Source organism: Canis lupus, chromosome 29, assembly GCF_048164855.1.
Source record: "Canis lupus baileyi chromosome 29, mCanLup2.hap1, whole genome shotgun sequence".
NCBI classification, from domain to species: Eukaryota; Metazoa; Chordata; class Mammalia; order Carnivora; family Canidae; genus Canis; species Canis lupus.
The window spans coordinates 32,101,199-32,123,336 of record NC_132866.1 but is presented as its reverse complement, the minus strand read 5'-3'; the positions used below and the strand labels follow the sequence as shown (position 1 = coordinate 32,123,336).

At 39.9% G+C, this 22,138-nt stretch overlaps 2 protein-coding genes across 8 annotated transcripts in view; one reads left to right on the top strand and one right to left on the bottom strand.

Moving 5' to 3' along the window:
• Positions 1-4,471, bottom strand: part of TCTN3 (tectonic family member 3) — a 29,101-nt gene extending 24,630 nt beyond the window's left edge. For all 3 annotated transcript variants that reach the window (XM_072805940.1, XM_072805942.1, XM_072805941.1), the window contains exons 1-7: positions 4,100-4,471; positions 3,813-3,936; positions 2,967-3,085; positions 1,752-1,879; positions 1,406-1,514; positions 1,145-1,260; positions 633-668 (exon numbers count right to left, since the gene is read on the bottom strand). In XM_072805940.1, coding sequence (XP_072662041.1) covers positions 633-668; positions 1,145-1,260; positions 1,406-1,514; positions 1,752-1,879; positions 2,967-3,085; positions 3,813-3,936; positions 4,100-4,355 — 888 coding nt within the window. In that variant the 5' untranslated portion in view covers positions 4,356-4,471. The remainder of the gene's footprint in view (positions 1-632; positions 669-1,144; positions 1,261-1,405; positions 1,515-1,751; positions 1,880-2,966; positions 3,086-3,812; positions 3,937-4,099) is intronic.
• A 120-nt stretch (positions 4,472-4,591) lies between these two features.
• Positions 4,592-22,138, top strand: part of ENTPD1 (ectonucleoside triphosphate diphosphohydrolase 1) — a 132,192-nt gene continuing 114,645 nt past the window's right edge. For 2 of the 5 annotated variants that reach the window (XM_072805945.1, XM_072805952.1), the window contains exons 1-2: positions 4,594-4,809; positions 15,511-15,582. The gene's annotated coding sequence lies outside the window, so the exon portion shown is untranslated. Of the gene's footprint in view, positions 4,810-15,510; positions 15,583-22,138 lie in introns of all 5 variants that reach the window. The other 3 variants (XM_072805957.1, XM_072805955.1, XM_072805951.1) reach the window with 3 other exon arrangements.

The following is a 22,138-nucleotide window of genomic DNA, read 5'->3' as shown; positions in this document are numbered from 1 at the left end:
GCTACATATTACGCTGAAATGAGTATTTTTCATTTTTGATCACCGCCTTCCTCTCTCCTTCCATTGCCAGCCTACACCTTAAGATAAAAAATCATTACTTCTCAAAACCATATTTCTCAGAACATTAATTCTACTACATATAAAATTAAAGTTCCATGGTCAAATAAATTTCACAAATTTTTGTGGGTTTTTTCTTAACTTTTTATTTTAAGTAATAAAAGTCTACACTCCATGTGGGGCTTGAACTCACAACCCCAAGATTAAGAGTTGCAAGCTCTACTGATCCAGTGAGGCACCCCCAATTAAATTTTAGAAATATCATATCCGATATTCCCCTCTTGGAGAGTATCAAGTCCCTTTAGCACAATAAAGACTCTAGGAAGTCCACGCTATAGTATTTAATTTTACGTAACCCAATGTTTCACAAACTTATCTAACATATTTTATTTCATGTGGTGCTTATTAATCATATAGAACATACACGGGAAAACAATGTTTTGGATTTGCACTTAACAGTTTGATACATCACACATAATAGACTTCCTTTCACAATTACAGTCCAGACTGAAATTGCCTCTGATGCAAAGGGACCAAATAGTCTTCTTCCTTTTCCCTGATAAACAGTGTCTTACCTTCATATTCTGCAGATCAGTCATACCTCTTGGAACCTAGAATAAGAGGACAGCAAGAATCATGAGTGTGCATACACCTCAGAGAAAACCTCCAGGAGCTTGTGGTTTCACATGTGGGGAGGAAAAATCAACATATTAGATTCTTCTCTTCTGATTCTTCTTTATACTAAAACGCTATGAGTAAAGCTGAGGGGAGGTTGGGCAGCAACACACCTACTCTGAGCAGAGCTCTACTTGAATGGCAAAAGCAAGAGGTTTTGGTGAAATAGTGAAATGTTATACCCTGACACTCTCTCAAGCCAATCTCATTAGCCAGGAGGATAAATCTCTTAACCCAGATGTGTATCTCCCACCTCTTTCATCTTTCTTTAGATGGGGCTTCTGGGCCCAGTTTTTTATGTAGTTCTTAGGCATTCTGACTTTCAGTTCAGTGCCTTTTCCACAACCCAATAGCAGAAAGCATGCTGACTTTATATCCCCAATGGTGACGGCAGGGAGGGAAGGGATACCACCTTCAAGACTGTGAAGTTATAGTAAGAGGCAGCATTGAGAGCTGGATCTGAGGTGCAGCTACTTGTCAGATTCTTGAAGAAGCGAGCACACGTGGTACTTTTACTCTCCAGGAAACCTTAGAACAGAAAGAATTAAGGGAGTGATAAAAGAGAATGCCTATTTTATTTTTATGAAAAGCAATCTCTTTCTGTCTTTTTAAACGGTTTCTAAGAAAGCCTATTTTAAATAGCAAAAAATTGGCACTTCTGTTTGAGACTCACCAGCAGGATTGCTCTCAGCACAGAACCCCCCAGCTCCAACTCCTGCAGGCTGCCTCAGCAAGCTGATTACAGACCACTCGGGGAAGTAAGTCAAAATGGGGTCCCCAGCCTGAACAAAGTATGGTAGAAATTTATTCACAGTGAGCTTGGAATGAACGCCACCAGAAAAGAAAAAGTAGAAACAAAATTAACTCAAGGGCTTGTGAATGTGGATAATACTGTCTTCTAAAAGAGCTGACAATGGTTGACCTAGTTGAAGGGGCGGGGTACCTCAAAGACACCAGGGTCAACTGTCAGCCATGAAGGAAAATACACATAACAATCCCATCCCTATCTCTAGGCTCACCCTGTAATGAGGTGGTGGGGACTGGGTTTGGATTGTTGAAGTGAACGATCCCCCTCCAAACTCTGTAGCCAGGGCCTCGAAGTGGGTTGCGTTGACCTTCTGGAGCTTCTGGAAATAGTTTAATTTTGCTGAAATGTTTTTTTTTAAGAGAAAAATAAGTTTAGATAAAAGAAAAACATTTATTTAAAAATATCTGGTACACCAAGTAAATGCTTTTAAAAAGTATCCTGACTGGGGCATAATACACACACAACAAAGTTTGCAAATGCACTCATCTTAAGTGTAAATTCAAAAGAATTTTTACATATTACTATACTTTTATTCTTACTACTCAGATTAAGTTTTAGAACATTTCCGCAGAAGACTCGGTAACACTCCACTTGCAAAGATAAAAATTCTGATTTTATCACCTACTACATATGTAATATGTTAAAAGAACTATTGTTTTTTATTAAGATCTAAGAGGGAGCAGGGTCCCTGCATCTCCCTCTGCCTGTGTCTCTGCCCCTCCCTCTGTGTCTCTCATGAATAAATAAAATCTTAAAAAAAAAAAAAAAAGATCTAAGATAAGAATATGGCCAATGAATGCCAAGCAGTTCCAAGTGCCTAATGCCAGGAAAGTGAGTGATTAGCAATCTGTGATGAAAACAGAAGGTCCAAAATTGCTCACATTTGCCCCATACCAGATGAATCTCTAGTACAACAAAATAGTACTGTTTCTGTCAGGACATGGCAAAGCTGGAGTTAACATTCAATCTGTCTTCTCCTTCCTGCTTCTTTTAAACTTCAACTCGCCATTCCTAATAATGTTTCCATCTCTCAAGTATATGAATTGGTTTATATTTTTCTCCTTTCACTTCATACTTTCTACATTTAAAATTTCAGACACTCCAATGAGGTATATTCTGTAACGATTCTATAACTTCTATTATAACAGTATAAAAATCTATTCAAGTTCCTGCAGCCATCTCCTTACAGCTAACAGGAATGACTGAAATTAAAGTTCTGTATGGGTTTTCTGATCCACAGCCAATAGGGCATAAAAAATTGCAAATGTTCACTAATAAAAGAGAGGGGGCAGGTGGAGAGGTAGAAGAGGGCAGATGACAGAAACTCAAAGACAACAGAAAAGTTTAAAAACAAAAATCCAGACACAAAGCCAATTTTCAACAAATGTTAGGTAACAAGAAGAACAGCCAACACATTTCTACTCACAGTTGTTCGCAAGGACACAAAACTGCTTAATTCCACTTGAATCCATGAAAACCCTTGAAGGAAATGGGGAATTACTCCTGAAGATAAGAGAGTTGTCCACACACATCCAACTTGAAGACCTGAGAGTAAACAGGATGAAGAACAGACACATTTAGAAGCGGAGCATTAGGGATCCCTGGGTGGCGCAGCGGTTTGGCGCCTGCCTTTGGCCCGGGGCACGATCCTGGAGACCCGGGATCGAATCCCACGTCGGGCTCCCGGTGCATGGAGCCTGCTTCTCCCTCTGCCTGTCTCTGCCTCTCTCTCTCTCTCTGTGACTATCATAAATAAATAAAAATTAAAAAAAAAAAAAAAAAAAAAGAAGCGGAGCGTTAGGGATCCCTGGGTGGCGCAGCGGTTTAGCGCCTGCCTTTGGCCCAGGGCGCGATCCTGGAGACCCCGAATCGAATCCCACATCGGGCTCCCAGTGCATGGAGCCTGCTTCCCAGTGCATGGAGCCTGCCTCTCTCTCTCTCTGTGTGTGACTATCATAAATAAATAAAAATTTAAAAAAATAATTTAGAAGCGGAGCGTTAGGTCCAAAAAGGTGCGGCACGGCGGACCGTCGATGTCTAGGAGAAGCCTCCTCGGGCAGCCATAGGACAGCAAAGAGGTCCTGTTCTATCGGACAGCCCTGCTCTAGAGAATCCAAGGGGGAACTTCACTCCTGGGAAAAACCAAAGTAATTCCACTTATAGAAGCGGAAGCGGGGCGGGAGGCAGGAAAGGCAACTCTTCTTAGTTCCAGATATGACCTATCCTAGGGTCCCAATCTCCTTTAGTATTCATCCGGCACACGGCAGCTCACCTCACGCTGCCTGGAAGGCAGAAGGAAAAAACCGTTCTCGGGTGCAGAAGATAGCAGTCCTTGTCGCAGCAGCAATTTATGTCGCAGGTACCAGGAGTCAAGTCACAGACACAGACAGGTAAGGCTATGAAGACAACGCAGAGCAGAGGATGGGATGAGGGTTCCCAAACTTCCAAGCGCGAACCCCCTCTGCCGACAGCCCTCCTCCTCACTCTGCGGAATTCACTTTGTCCACAGAATTTTATCTCTAAGCCAGTGGTTTCCATCCCCACATCTCCTCCCCTCACCTGGCAACAGGTGTACGGTCCCATTCCCAGGTGCAGAGAGGGTCACGGCCGTAGGGCCCAACGTAGAGATCCCAGGTACAGGCCACGGAGTTTCAGACCCCTCCGAGGAGGACTGAAGGGTCCCGCCCGGCGACCCCGGCCCCGCGTCCGAAGGGGTGGGCACAGGCGCTGAAGGAGAGGAAGCGGGCTGAGGCCAGACGCCCCCGGGGAGCATCAGGAAGAACACCTGCAGCAGCTCCAGCTGCGAAGTACACATGGGGCGAACTGCACAAGGGGCAGTCGAGACCCCCACCAGTTTAAAGTGGGCCGCGGCGGTCGCCAGGCGCTCGGCTGGAGGGTGGAGGGGAGGAGGCGCATCTCGTGTGACGTCATCCGCATGCATCCGCTCATTGGCTCAGAGCGACGGCCGAGAGCTCTTCAGCCAATAGGAAGCGGCGTTGTTACAGCTCTTTCCAGCATCTTTTAGTGTGCGCCCTCCTCCTTAGGCCAGGCGGCGCCGCGCCTCCGTCGCTTGGTAACGGCCTAACTCGCGGAAGAGCCCTTGCCCCTTCTCTCCGCTAGATGACAGTAGAAGGTCCGCGGAACAACAGGTGCAGCGGAGCGTGCACACGCCGGCTTCCTGGCCCAAGGGACCGCGCTCTGCCTCCGCACAGGGAAACCCCAGAGGCTGGAACGAGAATTGCATATCTTTTCTACCCCGGATTCTAAAGGTGAGAAACTCTAAGGAAGGATAATGATCTCAGGGAGGAAAATACACAGGTCATATACATCTTAAAAAAAAAAAAAAAAAAAAGAAAGAAAGTCCCCTCTAAATATTGTATTCTTTTGGAAACAGATTAGGTTTCTTAAATTTTAACATCGAGTAATATTTAAAAACATATGCTGCAATCATTAACTGTGGACTGCATAGTTGTTATTACAGAAAATAGAGAAGTGATGACAAATGGGGTGAGAAAACATGTGAGAAGCTAGGGAGACAAGGAGTAAGGAAAGGAGAGATAGGTTTTCTAGGAGCTGAAGGGAAAATAAGACACAGGAATGGAAATAGCCAAAGCATCAAGAATAAAACTTATCCTCTTGCTATTATAAATCGCCACCTGTTGTAACCCTTTTCGGGAGGTTTTCGTCTTTCCCAGGAGTGGCGGCATTTTCTGGAGCAGCACTGTCTAAGAGAGCTTTCTGCAGTGTGGGAAATGTTGCTTATCTGCTCTGTTCAGCATGACAGCCACGGGCTGTGTGGCTACTGTGACTAGGGAGCTGAATTTTAAATTTTTAGGTAATTAAAGTTAAATAACTACATGTGACTAGCAGCTACCATATTGGACAGCAAACTCTGGATGATCAAAATCTTGCTCCAGATAGACCCAGTATTTTCCTCGGTCTGCATAGGTCTGACATCTGTATGATTTCAGTTGCCTAATTCAGAGAAATAAATTGAGATCTGGTAGGAGTTGTCTAAAATCTGGTATGCTTATCTGAAATCTAGCTGATACCTCCTTTTCCCAGTGAATCACTTAGGCAGATAAATTTTAGGACCTCTGTCCTTTTTCACATTCTCTGACAAGGTATTGACTTGTAATGTTTTGAAATCAGTAGTTAAATGTATCTCTGTGTTACAAGTGTTCTCAAACACATTTTATTTATTTATCTATTTGATTTTTATTGAAGTATGATTAACATAAATGTTTCAGGTGTACAACATATTGATTCAACAATTCTGTATATTACCCCATCCTCACTATGCTAAGTATAATCACCATCTGTCACCCAACAACATTATAATGATAATATTGACTATATTCCCTATGCTATACTTTTCATGCCTGTGACTTATTTATTTTATAGCTGGAAGACAAAGATATTTCCATACGGTTGTGTGATGGACTGCTATAAGAAATACATATATTTGTGTGTGGGCATAAAACATTTATCTACCTTATTAGTAATTTTTGTAGGAAAGGACCAAGTTCAGATTACTCAAATTATATGTATTTACTAGAATATGAACTCCATAAATCAGAAGATTTTGTCTGTTTTGTTCACTGATACATCCTGTGCCTTGAACAATACCTAGGACATGTTGGATGTGCATTAAATATTTTTCAAAAGAATGTTTTGTTGAACTCTTTAGGTTAAACTCAAGAATATTTAGAGTTTATATTATTTCAGGACTGCATTTATTTATATAAAATTTCTATTGTGCAAACAACTGGAAATTATTTTAGATTTTTTTTTATTGGTGTTCAATTTACTAACATACAGAATAACCCCCAGTGCCCGTCACCCATTCACTCCCACCCCCCGCCCTCCTCCCCTTCCAACACCCCTAGTTCATTTCCCAGAGTTAGCAGTCTTTACGTTCTGTCTCCCTTTCTGATATTTCCCACACATTTCTTCCCCCTTCCCTTATATTCCCTTTCACTATTATTTATATTCCCCAAATGAATGAGAACATATAATGTTTGTCCTTCTCCGACTGGCTTACTTCACTCAGCTATTTTAGATTTGAAAATTTGGAATTTACACTGTAACAATCAATGGTAAATAAATGATAATTATTCCTGAATTTATGTTGGTAATGTTGGTAAATGAGTCTGTTGATTGAAGTAATTCTGGGGTTGAGTACAGGGAAATAACATCTCAGGATCTTTCTTTTTTTTATTTATTTTTTATTGGTGTTCAATTTGCCAACATATAGAATAACACCCAGTGCTCATCCCATCAAGTGCCCCCCTCAGTGCCTGTCACCCAGTCACCCCCACTCCCCGCCCACCTCCCCGCCCACCACCCCTAGTTTGTTTCCCAGAGTTAGGAGTTTCTCATGTTCTGTCTCCCTTTCTGATATTTCCCACTCATTTTTTCTCCTTTCCCCTTTATTCCCTTTCACTATTTTTTATATTCCCCAAATGAATGAGACCATATAATGTTTGTCCTTCTCCGATTGACTTACTTCACTCAGCAAAATACCCTCCAGTTCCATCCATGTCGAAGCAAATGGTGGGTATTTGTCGTTTCTAATGGCTGAGTAATATTGCATTGTATACATTAAACCACATCTTCTTTATCCATTCATCTTTCTTTTTTTAATTTAAATTTATTTTTTATTGGTGTTCAATTTGCCAACATATAGAATAACACCCAGTGCTCATCCCGTCAAGTGTCCACCTCAGTGCCCGTCACCCAGTCACCCCCACCCCCTGCCCACCTCCCCTTCCACCACCCCTAGTTCATTTCCCAGAGTTAGGAGTCTTTCATGTTCTGCCTGCCTTTCTGATATTTCCCACTCATTTTTTCTCCTTTCCCCTTATGCCCTCTCACTATTTTTTATATTCCCCAAATGAATGAGACCATATAATGTTTGTCCTTCTCCAATTGACTTATTTCACTCAGCAAAATACCCTCCAGTTCCATCCATGTCGAAGCAAATGGTGGGTATTTGTCGTTTCTAATGGCTGAGGAATATTCTATTGTATACATAAACCACATCTTCTTTATCTATTCATCTTTCGATGGACAGCGAGGCTCCTTCCACAGTTTGGCTATTGTGGACATTGCTGCTTATAAACATTGGGGTGCAGGGAATCCCTGGGTGGCTCAGCGGTTAAGCGCCTGCCTTTGGCCCAGGGTGTGATCCTGGAGACCGGGGATCAAGTCCCACGTCGGGCTCCCTGCATGGAGCCTGCTTCTCCCTCTGCCTGTGTCTCTGCCTCTCTCTCTCTTTCTCTCTCTCTCTCTCTCTGTGTGTGTGTGTGTGTCTCTCATTAATAAATAAATAAAATCTTAAAAAAAAATAAACATCGGGGTGCAGGTGTCCCGGCGTTTCACTGCATCTGTATCTTTGGGGTAAATCCCCAGCAGTGCAAGTGCTGGGTCTAGGGCCGATCTATTTTTAACTCTTTGAGGAACCTCCACACAGTTTTCCAGAGTGGCTACACCAGTTCACATTCCCACCAACAGTGCAGGAGGGTTCCCAATTCTCCACATCCTCTCCAATATTTGTGGCTTCCTGCTTTGTTAATTTTCCCCATTCTCACTGGTGTGAGGTGGTATCTCATTGTGGTTTTGATTTGTATTTCCCTGATGGCAAGTGATGCGGAGCATTTCCTCATGTGCTTGTTGGCCATGTCTATGCCTTCCTCTGTGAAATTTCTGTTCATGTCTTTTGCCCATTTCATCATTGGATTGTTTGTTTCTTTGCTGTTGAGTTTGTTTTTTTTTATTTTTTAATAATAAATTTATTTTTTATTGGTGTTCAATTTGCCAACATACAGAATAACACCCAGTGCTCATCCCGTCAAGTGCCCCCCTCAGTGCCCACCACCCAGTCACCTCCACCCCCTGCCCTCCTCCCCTTCCACCACTCCTAGTTTGTTTCCCAGAGTTAGGAGTCTTCCATGTTCTGTCTCCCTTTCTGATATTTCCTACCCATTTCTTCTCCCTTCCCCTCTATTCCCTTTCACTATTATTTATATTCCCCAAATGAATGAGGCCATATAATGTTTGTCCTTCTCCGATTGACTTACTTCACTCAGCATAATACCCTCCAGTTCCATCCATGTCGAAGCAAATGGTGGGTATTTGTCGTTTCTAATGGCTGAGGAATATTCTATTGTATACATAAACCACATCTTCTTTATCCATTCATCTTTCGATGGACAGCGAGGCTCCTTCCACAGTTTGGCTATTGTGGACATTGCTGCTATAAAAATCGGGGTGCAGGTGTCCCGGCGTTTCATTGCATCTGTATCTTTGGGGTAAATCCCCAGCAGTGCAATTGCTGGGTCGTAGGGCAGATCTATTTTTAACTCTTTGAGGAACATCCACACAGTTTTCCAGAGTGGCTGTACCAGTTCACATTCTCACTAACAGTGCAAGAGAGTTCCCCTTTCTCCACATCCTCTCCAACATATGTAGTTTCCTGCCTTGTTAATTTTCTCAGGATCTTTCTGAATTACTTTTTTTGAAAATATTTTTTAGAATTTATTTATTCATGAGAGACAGAGAGAGAGAGAGAGAGAGAGAGAGGCAGAGTGAGAAGCAGGCTTCCCACAAGGAGCCCGATGTGGGACTTGATTCCGGATCCTGGGATCACACCCTGAGCCGAAGGCAGATGCTCAACCGCTGAGCCACCCAGGCATCCCATCTTTCTGAATTACTTTTTCTTATTTTTAATTTTAGCACTTAACAAATTTTGAAAAAAACAGTTACTTTCCCCCTCAGTTTTGTTATAGTTGAACAAAAATACTATTTCTTTTGTTACTGTTATGTGTTTGTAGGAATCTGTAATACAGAACTCTTAACTTTTGAGATATAATATTAAAATCTAAAAGGTAATTTCGATGAAAGAGAATGAAGTTTATTCACATGTGTCATACAGATGCCAGTTTTAACATAGGAACCAAGTCTTAAATTGCAATAATTTAATATGACATCACTTTATAAGCAGAGATTTCCAAATTAGATCATATGTTACTAGCAGCTGTTCTTGCTTGGTATTAAAAGAGTTCAATATATGCTTAAAATTTTAACTGAGATTGAATCAGGATGACCAACTGAGAATAAGTTCTAGATCTCCCAATTCCTCCCATCTTTTCCAAATCTAAAAATTACAAAAAATTTATACAAATATAAAAATTCATGTGCATCCATGCACATACCTGAATGTTGAAAAACATGAAGGGGTGCTCTCAATGGACCAGACATTGTGAGAATCCTTGAAAAATAGGAACCAGGTGGGATTGGATTGAAGGTAGACAAACAAAAGTTGCATAACAGAGGCTTAGTGCAGAAATGCAGCTGGCTCTTGGGGGTGTTCTAAGTACACAGAAAAGAACTATTGGCATGAGTAGGGTCTTTGGACAATGTGTGAGTTATTGATTGAGGTACTGCTATAGGAAGAAACAGGTCAGCCTCTCAACCTTACTCCCACTTGTGCATGCAGTGGGTAGCAAAAGAACTTGGTCTTAAAGGGGACAGGGGCAGTCCATAGAGGTACTTTTGCTGAAAAGCTGTGATGGCTTTTTTTTTTTTTAATTTTTTATTTATTTATGATAGTCACAGAGAGAGAGAGAGGCAGAGACTCAGGCAGAGGGAGAAGCAGGCTCCATGCACCATGGAGCCCGACGTGGGACTCAATCCCGGGTCTCCGGGATCGCGCCCTGGGCCAAAGGCAGGCGCCAAACTGCTGCACCACCCAGGGATCCCTGTGATGGCTTTTGATACCTGGGAGGAAGAGAGAGATTTTACGTCTTGAAGACTGATATTGACTTACCTTGTCAAGCTGCACATGCACCGTTCCTCCTTCACAAACCCTCAAGGCAGAGTGAAAAAGAGAAAATCTATTAAATATATAGGTTAAAAAGACACTATTACCTTCCAAAGAGAATAATAAGACTCGAAAATGGCTTTTTAACAGAAATGAGGAAAGCCATAAAAAATTGAGTAATGTGGGCAGCCCTGGTGGCTCAGCGGTTTAAGCATCGCCCTCCTGCCCAGGGCCTGATCCTGGAGACCCCGGATTGAGTCCCACGTGGAGCTCCCTGCATGGAGCCTACTTCTTCCTCTGCGTGTGTCTCTGCCTCTCTCTCTCTCCTCTTTGTGTATTTTCATGAATAAATAAATAAAATCTTAAAAAAAAAAGTTGAGTAATGTCTTAGAAGGAGCTACCCTATAATTCTATACCTAGCAAAATATCCTTCAGAAATGAAGATAAGATAAAAATGCATTTAGAATACAAGCATTGAGATAGAAGATCACCACCAACAAACCCACACAAAGAATTGTGTGTTATTCAGGCTAAAGGAAAAATGATCCCAGATGGAAGTACAGAAGTGCAGGAATAGCTTAAGAGCAATGAGAAAGATAAACAGAAGGTCAGTATATAAACTCAATTTCATTATAAATATCATCTAGAATTTTAAAGATTAATTTTGTTTTAATTTTTATTTATTTATGATAGTCACAGAAAGAGAGAGAGAGGCAGAGAGAGAAGCAGGGTCAATGCACCGGGAGCCCGACGTGGTTCGATCCCGGGTCTCCAGGATCGCACCCTGGGCCAAAGGCAGGCGCTAAACTGCTGCGCCACCCAGGGATCCCTTCATCTAGAATTATAGATGGGAAAATTTATAATAACAAAAAATTAAAGACCTACTAGGAATAAATCTATGATAGTGCAAGATCTCTGCATACCAAACTATATATGATTTCTGAGAGGAATTAAATAAAACCTAAATAAGTGGAGAGCTACATCAAATTAATGGCAAGGAAGACTTAAGAATGGAAACATGTCAGTTCTTCCCAAATTGATGTATAGATTCATTGAAATCCTAGTAAAAATCTCATCATTTTCTGGTAAAAATCAACAAGCTGATTTCAAATGCTATATATAATTGCAAAAGACCAAGAATAGACAAGAGAATCTTGAAGAACAAAGTTGGAGGGCCTATTCCTACTATATATTATCTCTTATTATTAAGATAAAATAATTTTTAGAATAGAATGGTATGGCTTTGGCTGTAAGATAGACTAATGGGAAAGAATGGAGTCCAGAAACAGATCTATGACTTGATCTATGACAAAAATGATACTACAGTGCAGTTGCCAGGTAATTATCTCAGGGTCCAGGGATAGAGCCCTGCCTCTGGTTCCCCACTCAGTGAGGAGTCTGCTTGAGATTCTCTCTCTCTCCCTCTGCCCCTCCCCCTGCTCATGTACACTCTCTCAAATAAATAAATAAATAAATAAATAAATAAATAAATCTTTAAAAAAAACTGGGCAGAAAAATAACTTATCATAAAGAAAAAGATTGCTTAAATAGTATCTCATTAAAATTGATAAGTTTTAAAAAAATTAGCTATGAATATGTTTTGTATCATTTTCATCAACTGACACTTTAAAAAAATTTTAATTTTGTGACAAGTGTAGATTCACATGAAGTTATAGGACATAAATTTAGTTCTATACAGTTTTATCATACATGTGTTTCATGTGTCCACCACCACAGAGCAGTTCCATTAACTCAAAGATCCCTCCTTTTGTTCTTTCATAACCATTTCCTCCTCCCTTCCACTTCATCTCCCCAGGATCCATTTTTTTTAACCATTACTAATTTTTATTATAACCATGATTAAAATAACTCTAGTTTAAACAGTGGTTCACAGTATTTATCCAAGTAAATCGAATAAATAGTGCCTACATACCTAACAGAAAATGAAAGTTTCGTAGCTCTGGAGGAATTAATTTCCTCGCTTATGAAGAAAGAGATTAATAAACAATGCAACACATTGTAGAGGGAAGAAATAATGTTTTCACTTTGAAAATTTTAAGAAAAAACCTTTAACTGTTTGTATTAATCACAAGCACTATACTACTTAGACGTTTCTAAATAGATATGCATTTGTGATACTATGTTTTTCTTTAATATAAAAGGGGCATCTACTTCTTTTTTTTTTTTTTTTCCATTTCCATGTCATTTCGTCCTCTGGAGACTGCCTGTAGTTCCGTCTTTTCTCCAGTCTGTCTCTGTGTAAGGTTTCTTCTAGGCAGAGACTCCTAATTGATGACTACTATTCGTTCTTCCTTCTCCCTCAGATGCACAGAGCCCCAGTTTTTTACTGAGCACAATGTAGCTAAAAGATGACGATTCCCAGCCTCCTTTGCAGCTAAGTGGGGCTGTGCATATAGTCCTGACCAATGAGATATACATTAAAGAACAGATGGGACTTTGGGGGAAATCTCTTGAGAAAAGAAGGCTATTCCTCTTTTTCTTCCCTTCTACATCCTGCTGCTTAAATTTTGAGATGGCTGGAAGCTTGAGCTGTCATTTTAAAACATAAGAAGACATGCTCAACATGCTCAAAGGTAAATAGCAACATGGAAGAAATTTGGATTTCTGACAGCCATGGAAACTTCAAGCCTGCCTAGGACTCCTACCTCTGAATTTCCTTCATATGTAGGAGAAAGAATTTTATAAAAGACACTAGGTATTTTCACTTTGCCTCCCCTACATTTCACTTTGATGTAGGTAGACATTGCTGGTTATGGCTACATACTATTCCTTGCACGAATATACTGTAATTTATTTAACCAATCCCTTATTGATGGATAATTAGGTTCTTTACAATTTTTTAAATTATAGATATAGGTATAATTAACATCCTTATAGATATATTTTGCTGCCTGTGTGGGTATTTCTATAGTATAAATAACTAGAAATAGATTTATTGGGTTATGGAATGAGCACATTTAACATTTTGAGAAATACCACTGAAAAGATACTAACTTACAGCCCCATCAATAGAGTGCCCCTTTGCCTACACTCCTACCATTCCTGAATTCTTAAATAATCTTGCCATTCAGACAATGTTTATCTTTCTTTTCTTTGATTACTGATAAGGAGGAACATCTTTTCATATGTTTATTGACCACTTGCATTTTCTATTGTAAGTTGCATTTGCCTATTTTTTCTTTTTTAAGTTATGAAAGTATAAATGACTACCATTTCATTGTACAAAACTTAAATGGTACACAAGTATAAGAGCAAAGAGAGACACTCTTCTTCATTGCTTCCCATCACATTCCACCACCCACCGTTTTATGTACATCCACCTAGTCCTCTTCCTTACATTTCCATATAAATATACATACTTATATAAGTGCTATTTATATATAAATAGGACCATATATATGTACTGTTTCACAGCTTGTTTTTCTTTTTTACAGCTTGCTTTGTTTTTTTTTTTTTTTAAATAGGATTCAGTAAAACGAAAAACCCAATATTTAACTGTTCCCTTATTTTTTCTCTTGCTATTACATTGCCAAAGTAAATATCTTTTTCATATATTTGTGGGCATGAGTGTGAATTTCTTTGGATGGAGTTGCATAAGGGAAATTGTTGGGTCAAAGGATGTGCCTTCTGATAGATCCATCCTAGCTTTCCAAAAAGTCTGCCTAACTTTCTACTTTCACCAATTATATGGTAAGTGCTCATTTCTCCATAAACCTTACCTACATTTGATAGTTTTCTCTGATGGACAAAAAGGAAAAAAAGAATCATCTTGTATTTCTCTGGTTCATGGTGAGGTCAAAGTTATTTTCATATTTATTGGCCATCTATAGATTTATCGAGATTGATTGTATCCTTTACCTATAATAGTTTTCTATTGGATTATTTATGGATATATATTGTTTTTTGTTCAGCATCTCTTTCCCCATATCTGGTAACAGAATTCTTATTTATTATGGGGAACCCATTCCCTGTGTCTTAGATGATGAGTACATGACCAGGCCTGGCCTTCCTGAGTCCTGCAGCTCCTTAGCCACAGTGATGAAAGAACAGGCAGGCATGTTATTCAAGACAGGCTAAAAAGAACTTTCAACAGAACTTCCATGGGGACTATTGGAAAGAAGCTTCTGCAGAGATCCCACAAACTAAGGACTATGTAAGCCTGAATTTTGTGCCACGTGCAGAGTCTAAGGAGAAACTCAAGCGGCTAGCAGAAAGCAATGAGAACTGTTGTCCTGTTGTCATTTTTCTGGAGGCCCTAGATCCAGCTGTGCCTAAAGCCTCCCCTGCTTCTGAACTTTAAAGTTTTGTGAGCCAATAAAGTCCCTTTGTTGTTTAAGGTAATTGAATTGGGGGCACCTGGTCGTTCAGTGGTTGAACGTCTGTCTTTGGCTCAGGTCATGATCCAAAGGATCTTTTTTAAGAACCTATCTTTAAAATAAAGATAATTGAATTGGGTTTCTGACCTTATTAATATATGTTATTGGTATTTTTTATTGATTTCTAGAAAAGTTTAGGATGTTAAATTCTAGACTTACATTTTATGCACTGTATAGGTTAATAAAATAAGCATGGCCTTCCACAAAAATGACACCAGCTATTTGAATCATAACATATTTTTGTGGCTTATCTATACTTATGTACTAATTAGAACTCTTTTTTTTGTTTTTAATTCAGTTTTTAAAAACTTAATTAGGTCTTGTGTATTTTTATAAACCTGAAACTATTTATAATTTTAGTTGTCAATGAGAATAGGTTCTGTGTCTCATATATGTTACATCTAGACTTACATGTATACAAATTTAGATTTAATTGTTTAATATCACAAATTGTTCCTTAGTTGCCACATGCAACTGTTGTAAAAACTGTGATAAATTTTGAATAGTGGATATAAGGAGTTCAAGAAAATGAACACTTTGCTCTACTGGCAAATATTTCACTATTCAAAAACTCTACTGTAGTCATTGTATTTGAGAGGAAAGAAATGATGATCTAATTTTTTTTCCTAATTATTTCTCCAACTGAAATTCTCCCCACAGTCTGAAACAATAACCATTTCTGATTTGAGTAATGCCTCAATCTTCAATTCTTCACTTGGATACAGTCATCTTTTCTTCCATGTCTACAGGGCAAGAGATATGACAGAGCTTTTTTTCTGGAGCCTGAACGGTGTGAATCACAGCAGCAGATATGTAACATTGTGAGTTTCCCGGTGCTATCACTGAGCCTGCTTTCCTGAGTGACAGAAATGTCCATGTGATTTTCACTAAATTCATAATTTTGGGTTTCTGGTTTATGGGTCCCTGTAAGATGTAGGAAGAGGGCACGGGCCCCTTACCTGGGTTGGAAAGTGGTGTGACTTCTCTGGGAGCATGAACTTTTAAATTTTGTCTGCCTGGTCACTCTAACTGCTAGCTCTAGGTCAGAGTTTATAATCCAGGAAGTCTCCAAGAACATGAAACTCCTTCAACAGTGTTTCCACAGTAAATTATGGCCCAGTTCAGGTTCAGAAATTGATAGGATGCCAATTTGTCCCCTATGGTGTTAGTCCAGCAAATCCAGTCAAATGGTGGGATTTGGGTAAAACATGGAGCTTCAACATCTGGAGATGTGATCACACTTGTACTCACAATGTTTCCTGACCTTTATTTTTTTTTTTTTAATTTCTATTTATTTATGATAGTCACACAGAGAGAGAAAGAGAGAGAGAGAGAGGCAGAGACACAGGCAGAGGGAGAAGCAGGCTCCATGCCGGGAGCCCGACGTGGGATTCGATCCCGGGTCTCCAGGATCGCGCCCTGGGCCAAAGGCAGGCGCCAAACCGCTGCGCCACCCAGGGATCCCTGTTTCCTGACCTTTAGATTTGAGTAATAGTTTTGGTACATTGAAATTTCTTATTTGTTCAAGGGAGAAAAAAGGACTAGTTTAACCAAGAGAAACTCTTGTATCAATGAGCCTACACAACCTCCAAAAAATGAAGCCTCCATTTAAATTTACTTTCTGGAAATTTCCTCTCCATATCTGAGAATTGTAGTCAGAATTCAGTCTAGAGATGATTCAAGATCTCTCTAAAGCTTGATATCTAAGGAAAGCCATCTTAGATTTCTTTCTAAGTCAGTATGAGAGTACATACACTTTGTTTATTATTTTTTAAAGATTTTATTTATTCATTCATGAGAGACCCAGAGAGAGTGAGAGAAAGAGAGAGAGAGAGAGAGAGAGAGACAGGCAGAGGGAGAAGTAGGCTCCATGCAAGGAGCCGGATGTGGGACTCAATCGCGTCTTGATCACCACGCCTGATCACGCCCTGAGCTGGAAGGCAGTCGCGCTCAACCACTGAATCACCCAGGCATCCCCATAAACTTTGTTTAAATCAAAAGCCTGACTTATGGCCCACCAAGCATACATTAGTCACCTGCTTTGTAAATGAATAGCCTAAAGCAAAACTGTCTTGTCCTTAAGATGTTGATCAACACTCCTCCCCTCTGCATTCCTTGTTAAAGTTTGTGATTCTTGCCTATATGTTAATCTATAATCTTATAAGCTTTTACAGGTTGTATAAAAGGACCTGACCCTGCAAAAACTATTCACTCTCTAGAGCACTTTCTTCCCTGTGAAGAGTGTTCCCTGGGCATCTGTCCTAACTCAAATAAAACTTTCTTTTTAGAGATTCTAAAAGGTTTGTTCATTTTGTGTCAACAGCAGTACTGTAAAAATAACACCAAAGTAACATTATCTATTTATTTGATTACTCTTAGCAGTCCAAAACCCAAACAAATTTAAAATGTCCATATTTGGAGTGTCAGTTGTATAAATATTAGAGAATTTACATAAGCACTATGTGTAAATTGTATCCATTCTATAACACCCCCCCACAATTTTTAAAAATCCTAATGTAAGTTTTATTTGTTATTAGGTATTATAAACCAGAGCAATCTATAGCAAGTTTAGGAATATAAAAATAGTCGCTTACTAAGGCTATCAACCACTGAATATATTTAATTTTATTTAAGTTCCTCAGTTCTACTTCAGTATTTCTCTCTTCTCTCTCCCTCCCTCCCTTGCTCTCTTTCTCTCTCTTTCTAAACATATATTGGATATTCTAGCATTTTAAATGACATTCGTACCAATACTATTTCAGAGAAATACAAATATGAACAATCAAAATTACCTACATGGAAGATGGCTTGTCATATGCTAGAGTTTAAAAATTTTGTTTCCCTTAGCCTTACTGGGAGGAGGATCTATGTAAAAACTTTCTTCAGTCCCCAGCTGTTAGGCTTCTCACCAGAGTTCAGGAGGGCGGTACTGTTTCCTCAAGATGGTGTGATAATGGGGTATTACAAAGTTCCTGGTGTGAAGCAAAGAGATAACAGCCAGAAAGTTAATTAAAAAGAGTAGATTTGTTTTAAGGAAAAGGGTAAAGCCTTTTCCTTCCCTATATTTTTAAATCTTCTAGCTCCCACCCTCACAAAGACTTAAAACAATAGAGTCAACAGTAAGAATGACACCTTTATGTTAACTGTTATGAAATATCTTCTTTTGTTTCCTTAATGAAACATTTGTCTCCATCTTCCTCTACCTTCTCCCATGGGTAAGAACTGACAAATGCATTGTCTGAGTGGTAGTACATTTAAAAACAAATCATCTCCTCTCCCCCAAAGTTCCTTTTGTGTATCATTTTAGGCTGGCCAAATGAGGGACTGCACTGCTATACTGTTTGGAATCTTAAGGCATTAACAGTGTGATAGCCCTAAAGGAAATATTGTCTTTTTTTCACTACATTTCTCTGGGTTAGCGATATCCTAACAAGGCAGAAACTCTGAAATCCCCATTAAGGAACAATAGCTATAATTTTATTAATTCCTTGGATGTAGTCATTTCACATAGACGTTCTGCCCAGCATTCCTTACTGTAACCTAGCAGTATCCTGTCATGAGGCTTATTTCCTACATTAGAAGGGAAGTTAAAAAGAGAAAGGACAAAGAATTGTGATCTTGCACATAATTACTGGATCATCAGAAATGTTGAATCAAATAAGGATAAAAGAGGAAGGTTTTTTTTTTTTTTTTTAAGATTTTGTTTATTTATTTATAGGGACACAGAGAGAGAATGAGAGGCAGAGACACAGGCAGAGGAAGAGGCAGGCTCCATGCAGAGAGCCTGAGGAGGGACTCGATCCAGGGTCCCAGGATCACACCCCAGGCTGCAGGCGGCGCCAAATCACTGCGCCACCACCGGGGCTACCCAAAAGAGGAAGTTGTTAAAAGTGAAGCACACTGTCAAAAATAAAAGAAAATAACTAGGGAAATAAATGACTATTTGTTAGAAACTGATATGCAATTAATTGAAATCGTTTTTTGATAAGGGATTAGTGGTAAGAAAATAATTATATATAAATACATGTTATTTATTTATGCCCTTTCTCATTTAAAAAATACCATGGTAGCAGATATTTGTGTAAATGTCTTCCTAATTAAAAAAACATAGTGGGGATCCCTGGGTGGCACAGCGGTTTAGCGCCTGCCTTTGGCCCGGGGCGCGATCCTGGAGACCCGGGATCGAATCCCATGTCGGGCTCCCGGTGCATGGAGCCTGCTTCTCCCTCTGCCTGTGTCTCTGCCTCTCTCTCTCTCTCTCTGTGACTATCATAAATAAATAAAAATTTAAAAAAAAAAAAATAAAAAAAAAAAAATAAAAAAACATAGTGAAACAAAGTAGTGGCCTTTCCTCCCTGAAATTAGTTTAGAAATGGCATTGCTTCTCATCTGTCTGGAACAGTATGGGTATACTGACACCTCACATTCATTATTATAATAACCTTTTAACTACAGAGCATTTCACATTCTTTTGATTCTTACAATAGCTTTGTTAGATTTATGACCTAACAAGGAAACAGTACGAACTAAGTGACTTGTTTAAAGTGGCATCATTTCTGATTATTAGACTGAAGTTTCTATTCATTTAGGTAATGCTGGAACTCATTTCTGCTGCTTGAACTCACAGAAGTTTTCCAAAGTCCTTTCCACTTACAAGATCTTTTCTTTGGTCTTAGCAAATATACAAATGGATCACAATATTTTTATTTTTATATTTTTATGGTATTTTTATAGTTGAATAGTATAATATTTTTAGCCAAACCGTGCTTTTAAATATAGAAATTTAGAAATAGTGGTAGGCAGATGTGCTAAACACTCTTGGCCCTGCAGATCTGATGTTCATTCTCCTCTTCCCTGCTCTGTGTCTTGAGAGTGAAGGTCATCAGTGGACTTCTGGTTAGGTTCAGCAGGAGATGTGAGTGTGGGGAGAGTAAGATTAGGTATTTATTCCTCAGCTTCTTTCCCTGCTAGGCCAGACTGGCAGTAGCTATCCTCTTTAACTGAAGGTGTAACAGATCTTGTGGGCCCCCACCTATGTTTAGCCCTCACCACTCCTTATACATGGTGGTGGCTCCTTCCTGTGTAAACACCTGCCACTCTCTGCCTGAGGCCTTCTTCTGGCCATGCGAGCGTGCCCAGCCCATGCACAGGGCAGGTCAGTGGTGCTACATAGTTGTTCCCCAAGGAGCAGCTCTTAACCAATGATGTATGGGAATTGGTGGATAACACTGCAGCTTCCTCTTCCATAGGTCAAGGCAACTCTGCACTGTGTTCTTTATCATCTCTCAGGGGTTCCTATCAAGACTGAGCCCCAGCTGCACTCATTGGTGATCTCCTGATCAATTTACTTGACATTGGCCTCCTTCCCTGTCCTGTCTCACCTATCCCCTTCCTGTGCCTCCTGGGATTGCTTCCTAAATAAGATTCTTGTGGTGGAATCTTAGCATCAGGGTCACCTTCTGGGTGACCCCACCCCAATAAAGAAGCCACACTTCTTGTCAGGCAGCTATCTCCTACAACCACAGCTTACTTTGTGGGTTCCAAGAACCTCTTTCTTTCTCTCCTTGCCGCTTCAGGCCAGACTTCATCGTGGGCACCCATTGTTGCTAGCCCCCAGGTGATTCACCATCCTATGTATACACAGCTGTAAGACAGCTGGGCACTGTTATCTTTAGGCTGGGCAGCTAAACAGTAGGTACTCTTTTAGTTCAGAAGAAAATTAGAATAAGAAGAGTGAACATCTAGCAGTCTGCCACAGGGGCACACTTCAAATTCTAAAAAGTTTTGAGACATATTGCATAAGATGATTAAATGATTGAAAACAACACTAATCAAGTTGACAATGATTACAATGCATTGGCCACCATAATATCAATAAAAGCATCAGGGTCATCTACATGATGGCTATTGAGAAGATCTGGTTCTGCTTTGGCTGTGTTCCTCTTCTTGGAGGCAGAGTTCTTGCAGTGTCTCTGTGGTGCCAGTCTGACAATGTGCTGTCCTAATACACTTAGTTACATTACAGCAAAGCAGCTCCTACACCCAGCTGCCTGATGTGCTTAGTTTCACATGTCAGGCACTGCTGTGACAGGATTTATACTTATTTGTGGCAAAAATAATTTTTTTACACATCAAGAAAAATTTGAGGGATTTGATTTCTTGAACATAGTAAGTGAAAATCCCCATGTTAGGTATCTGAGAGGAATGAAATGAATAATAAATAATCCCTTCCCTCCAGAACCCCAACTTTAATTGTGATGGAGGATGGGGGAAGAAATTTGGGGAAATTTGGGGTGGGAAGAAATGATGACCAGTGTAAGTGTCAGGATACTTTGTTAATATGTTAATTATAGGAATGCCTGGGTGGCTCAGAGGTTAAGCATCTGCCTTTGGCTCAGGTTGTGATCCTGGAGTTCTGGGATCGAGTCCCACATCAGGATCCTTGTGTGGAGCCTGCTTCTCCCTCTGCATATGTCTCTACCTCTCTCTGTGTCTCTCATGAATAAATAAATAAAATCTTAAAAAAATATATTAAATATAGTGGGTTCCCAATCCTACCTTGGCTTATTGAAATTACACAGGGTGCTCTGAAGCATAGGGTAATGGGGAAGAAATAAAGGGGTACCCTTGAGGGCCAGGAAAGAGCAGAAATTCTGGAGCACTGGAAAGGGGATAGAAGTTGGTGGGCCATAGGTTGTAGGGACTCTTGTTTATTTTGTGGTTGTGTCCTGATAGGTAAGACCTCAGAAGGATGGCTGGATGCTGCCTTAGGGAGGCTCCCCTGTAGGTACCAGGGTTTCTAGTTGAGGCAAAGCTCCCTTTCAGCCCTATCCTATTTAGGCTTAGCATTGGAACAGAAAGCCTAACATTTCAAGTTGGGCAGTAAGAATATCACAAGTGATTAATATAGGTGAGAGATTAGAAGTCTTTCCCCCATTTTCTGATGCATGCACTTCTCTCAAATTCTGGTGTAAACCAGGGAAGTAAGGGGACCTCAATTATGATTATGATGGACTTTCTTGCCAGCTCAGGGGAGCTAATATTGGTCTTAAACTGATAGAAAGAAAATAAAGATAAGAAAAAATTTTGGACACCTAAATGCCATGGCTTAAGATTGAATGTGTTCCTTGCATAAATGAGACAAAAAGCAGAATATGACAAGGTTTCTGCAGGAGGCCAAGCAGAGTAGCATAGGTATAATAAATCATAGCATATTATTAGCTGTTTGGGAGCATTGTGTTTCTTTTTCAGTTTTTTTCCAGGCTAGGGAAGTTAAATAGGAGAGGGGGAAATCATTATTTTCCTCACTGATTTTGTTCTAGCTTGCTCCCATTTCATAACACAAAGCATTGTAACAAACAATTGTACAAGTGGTAA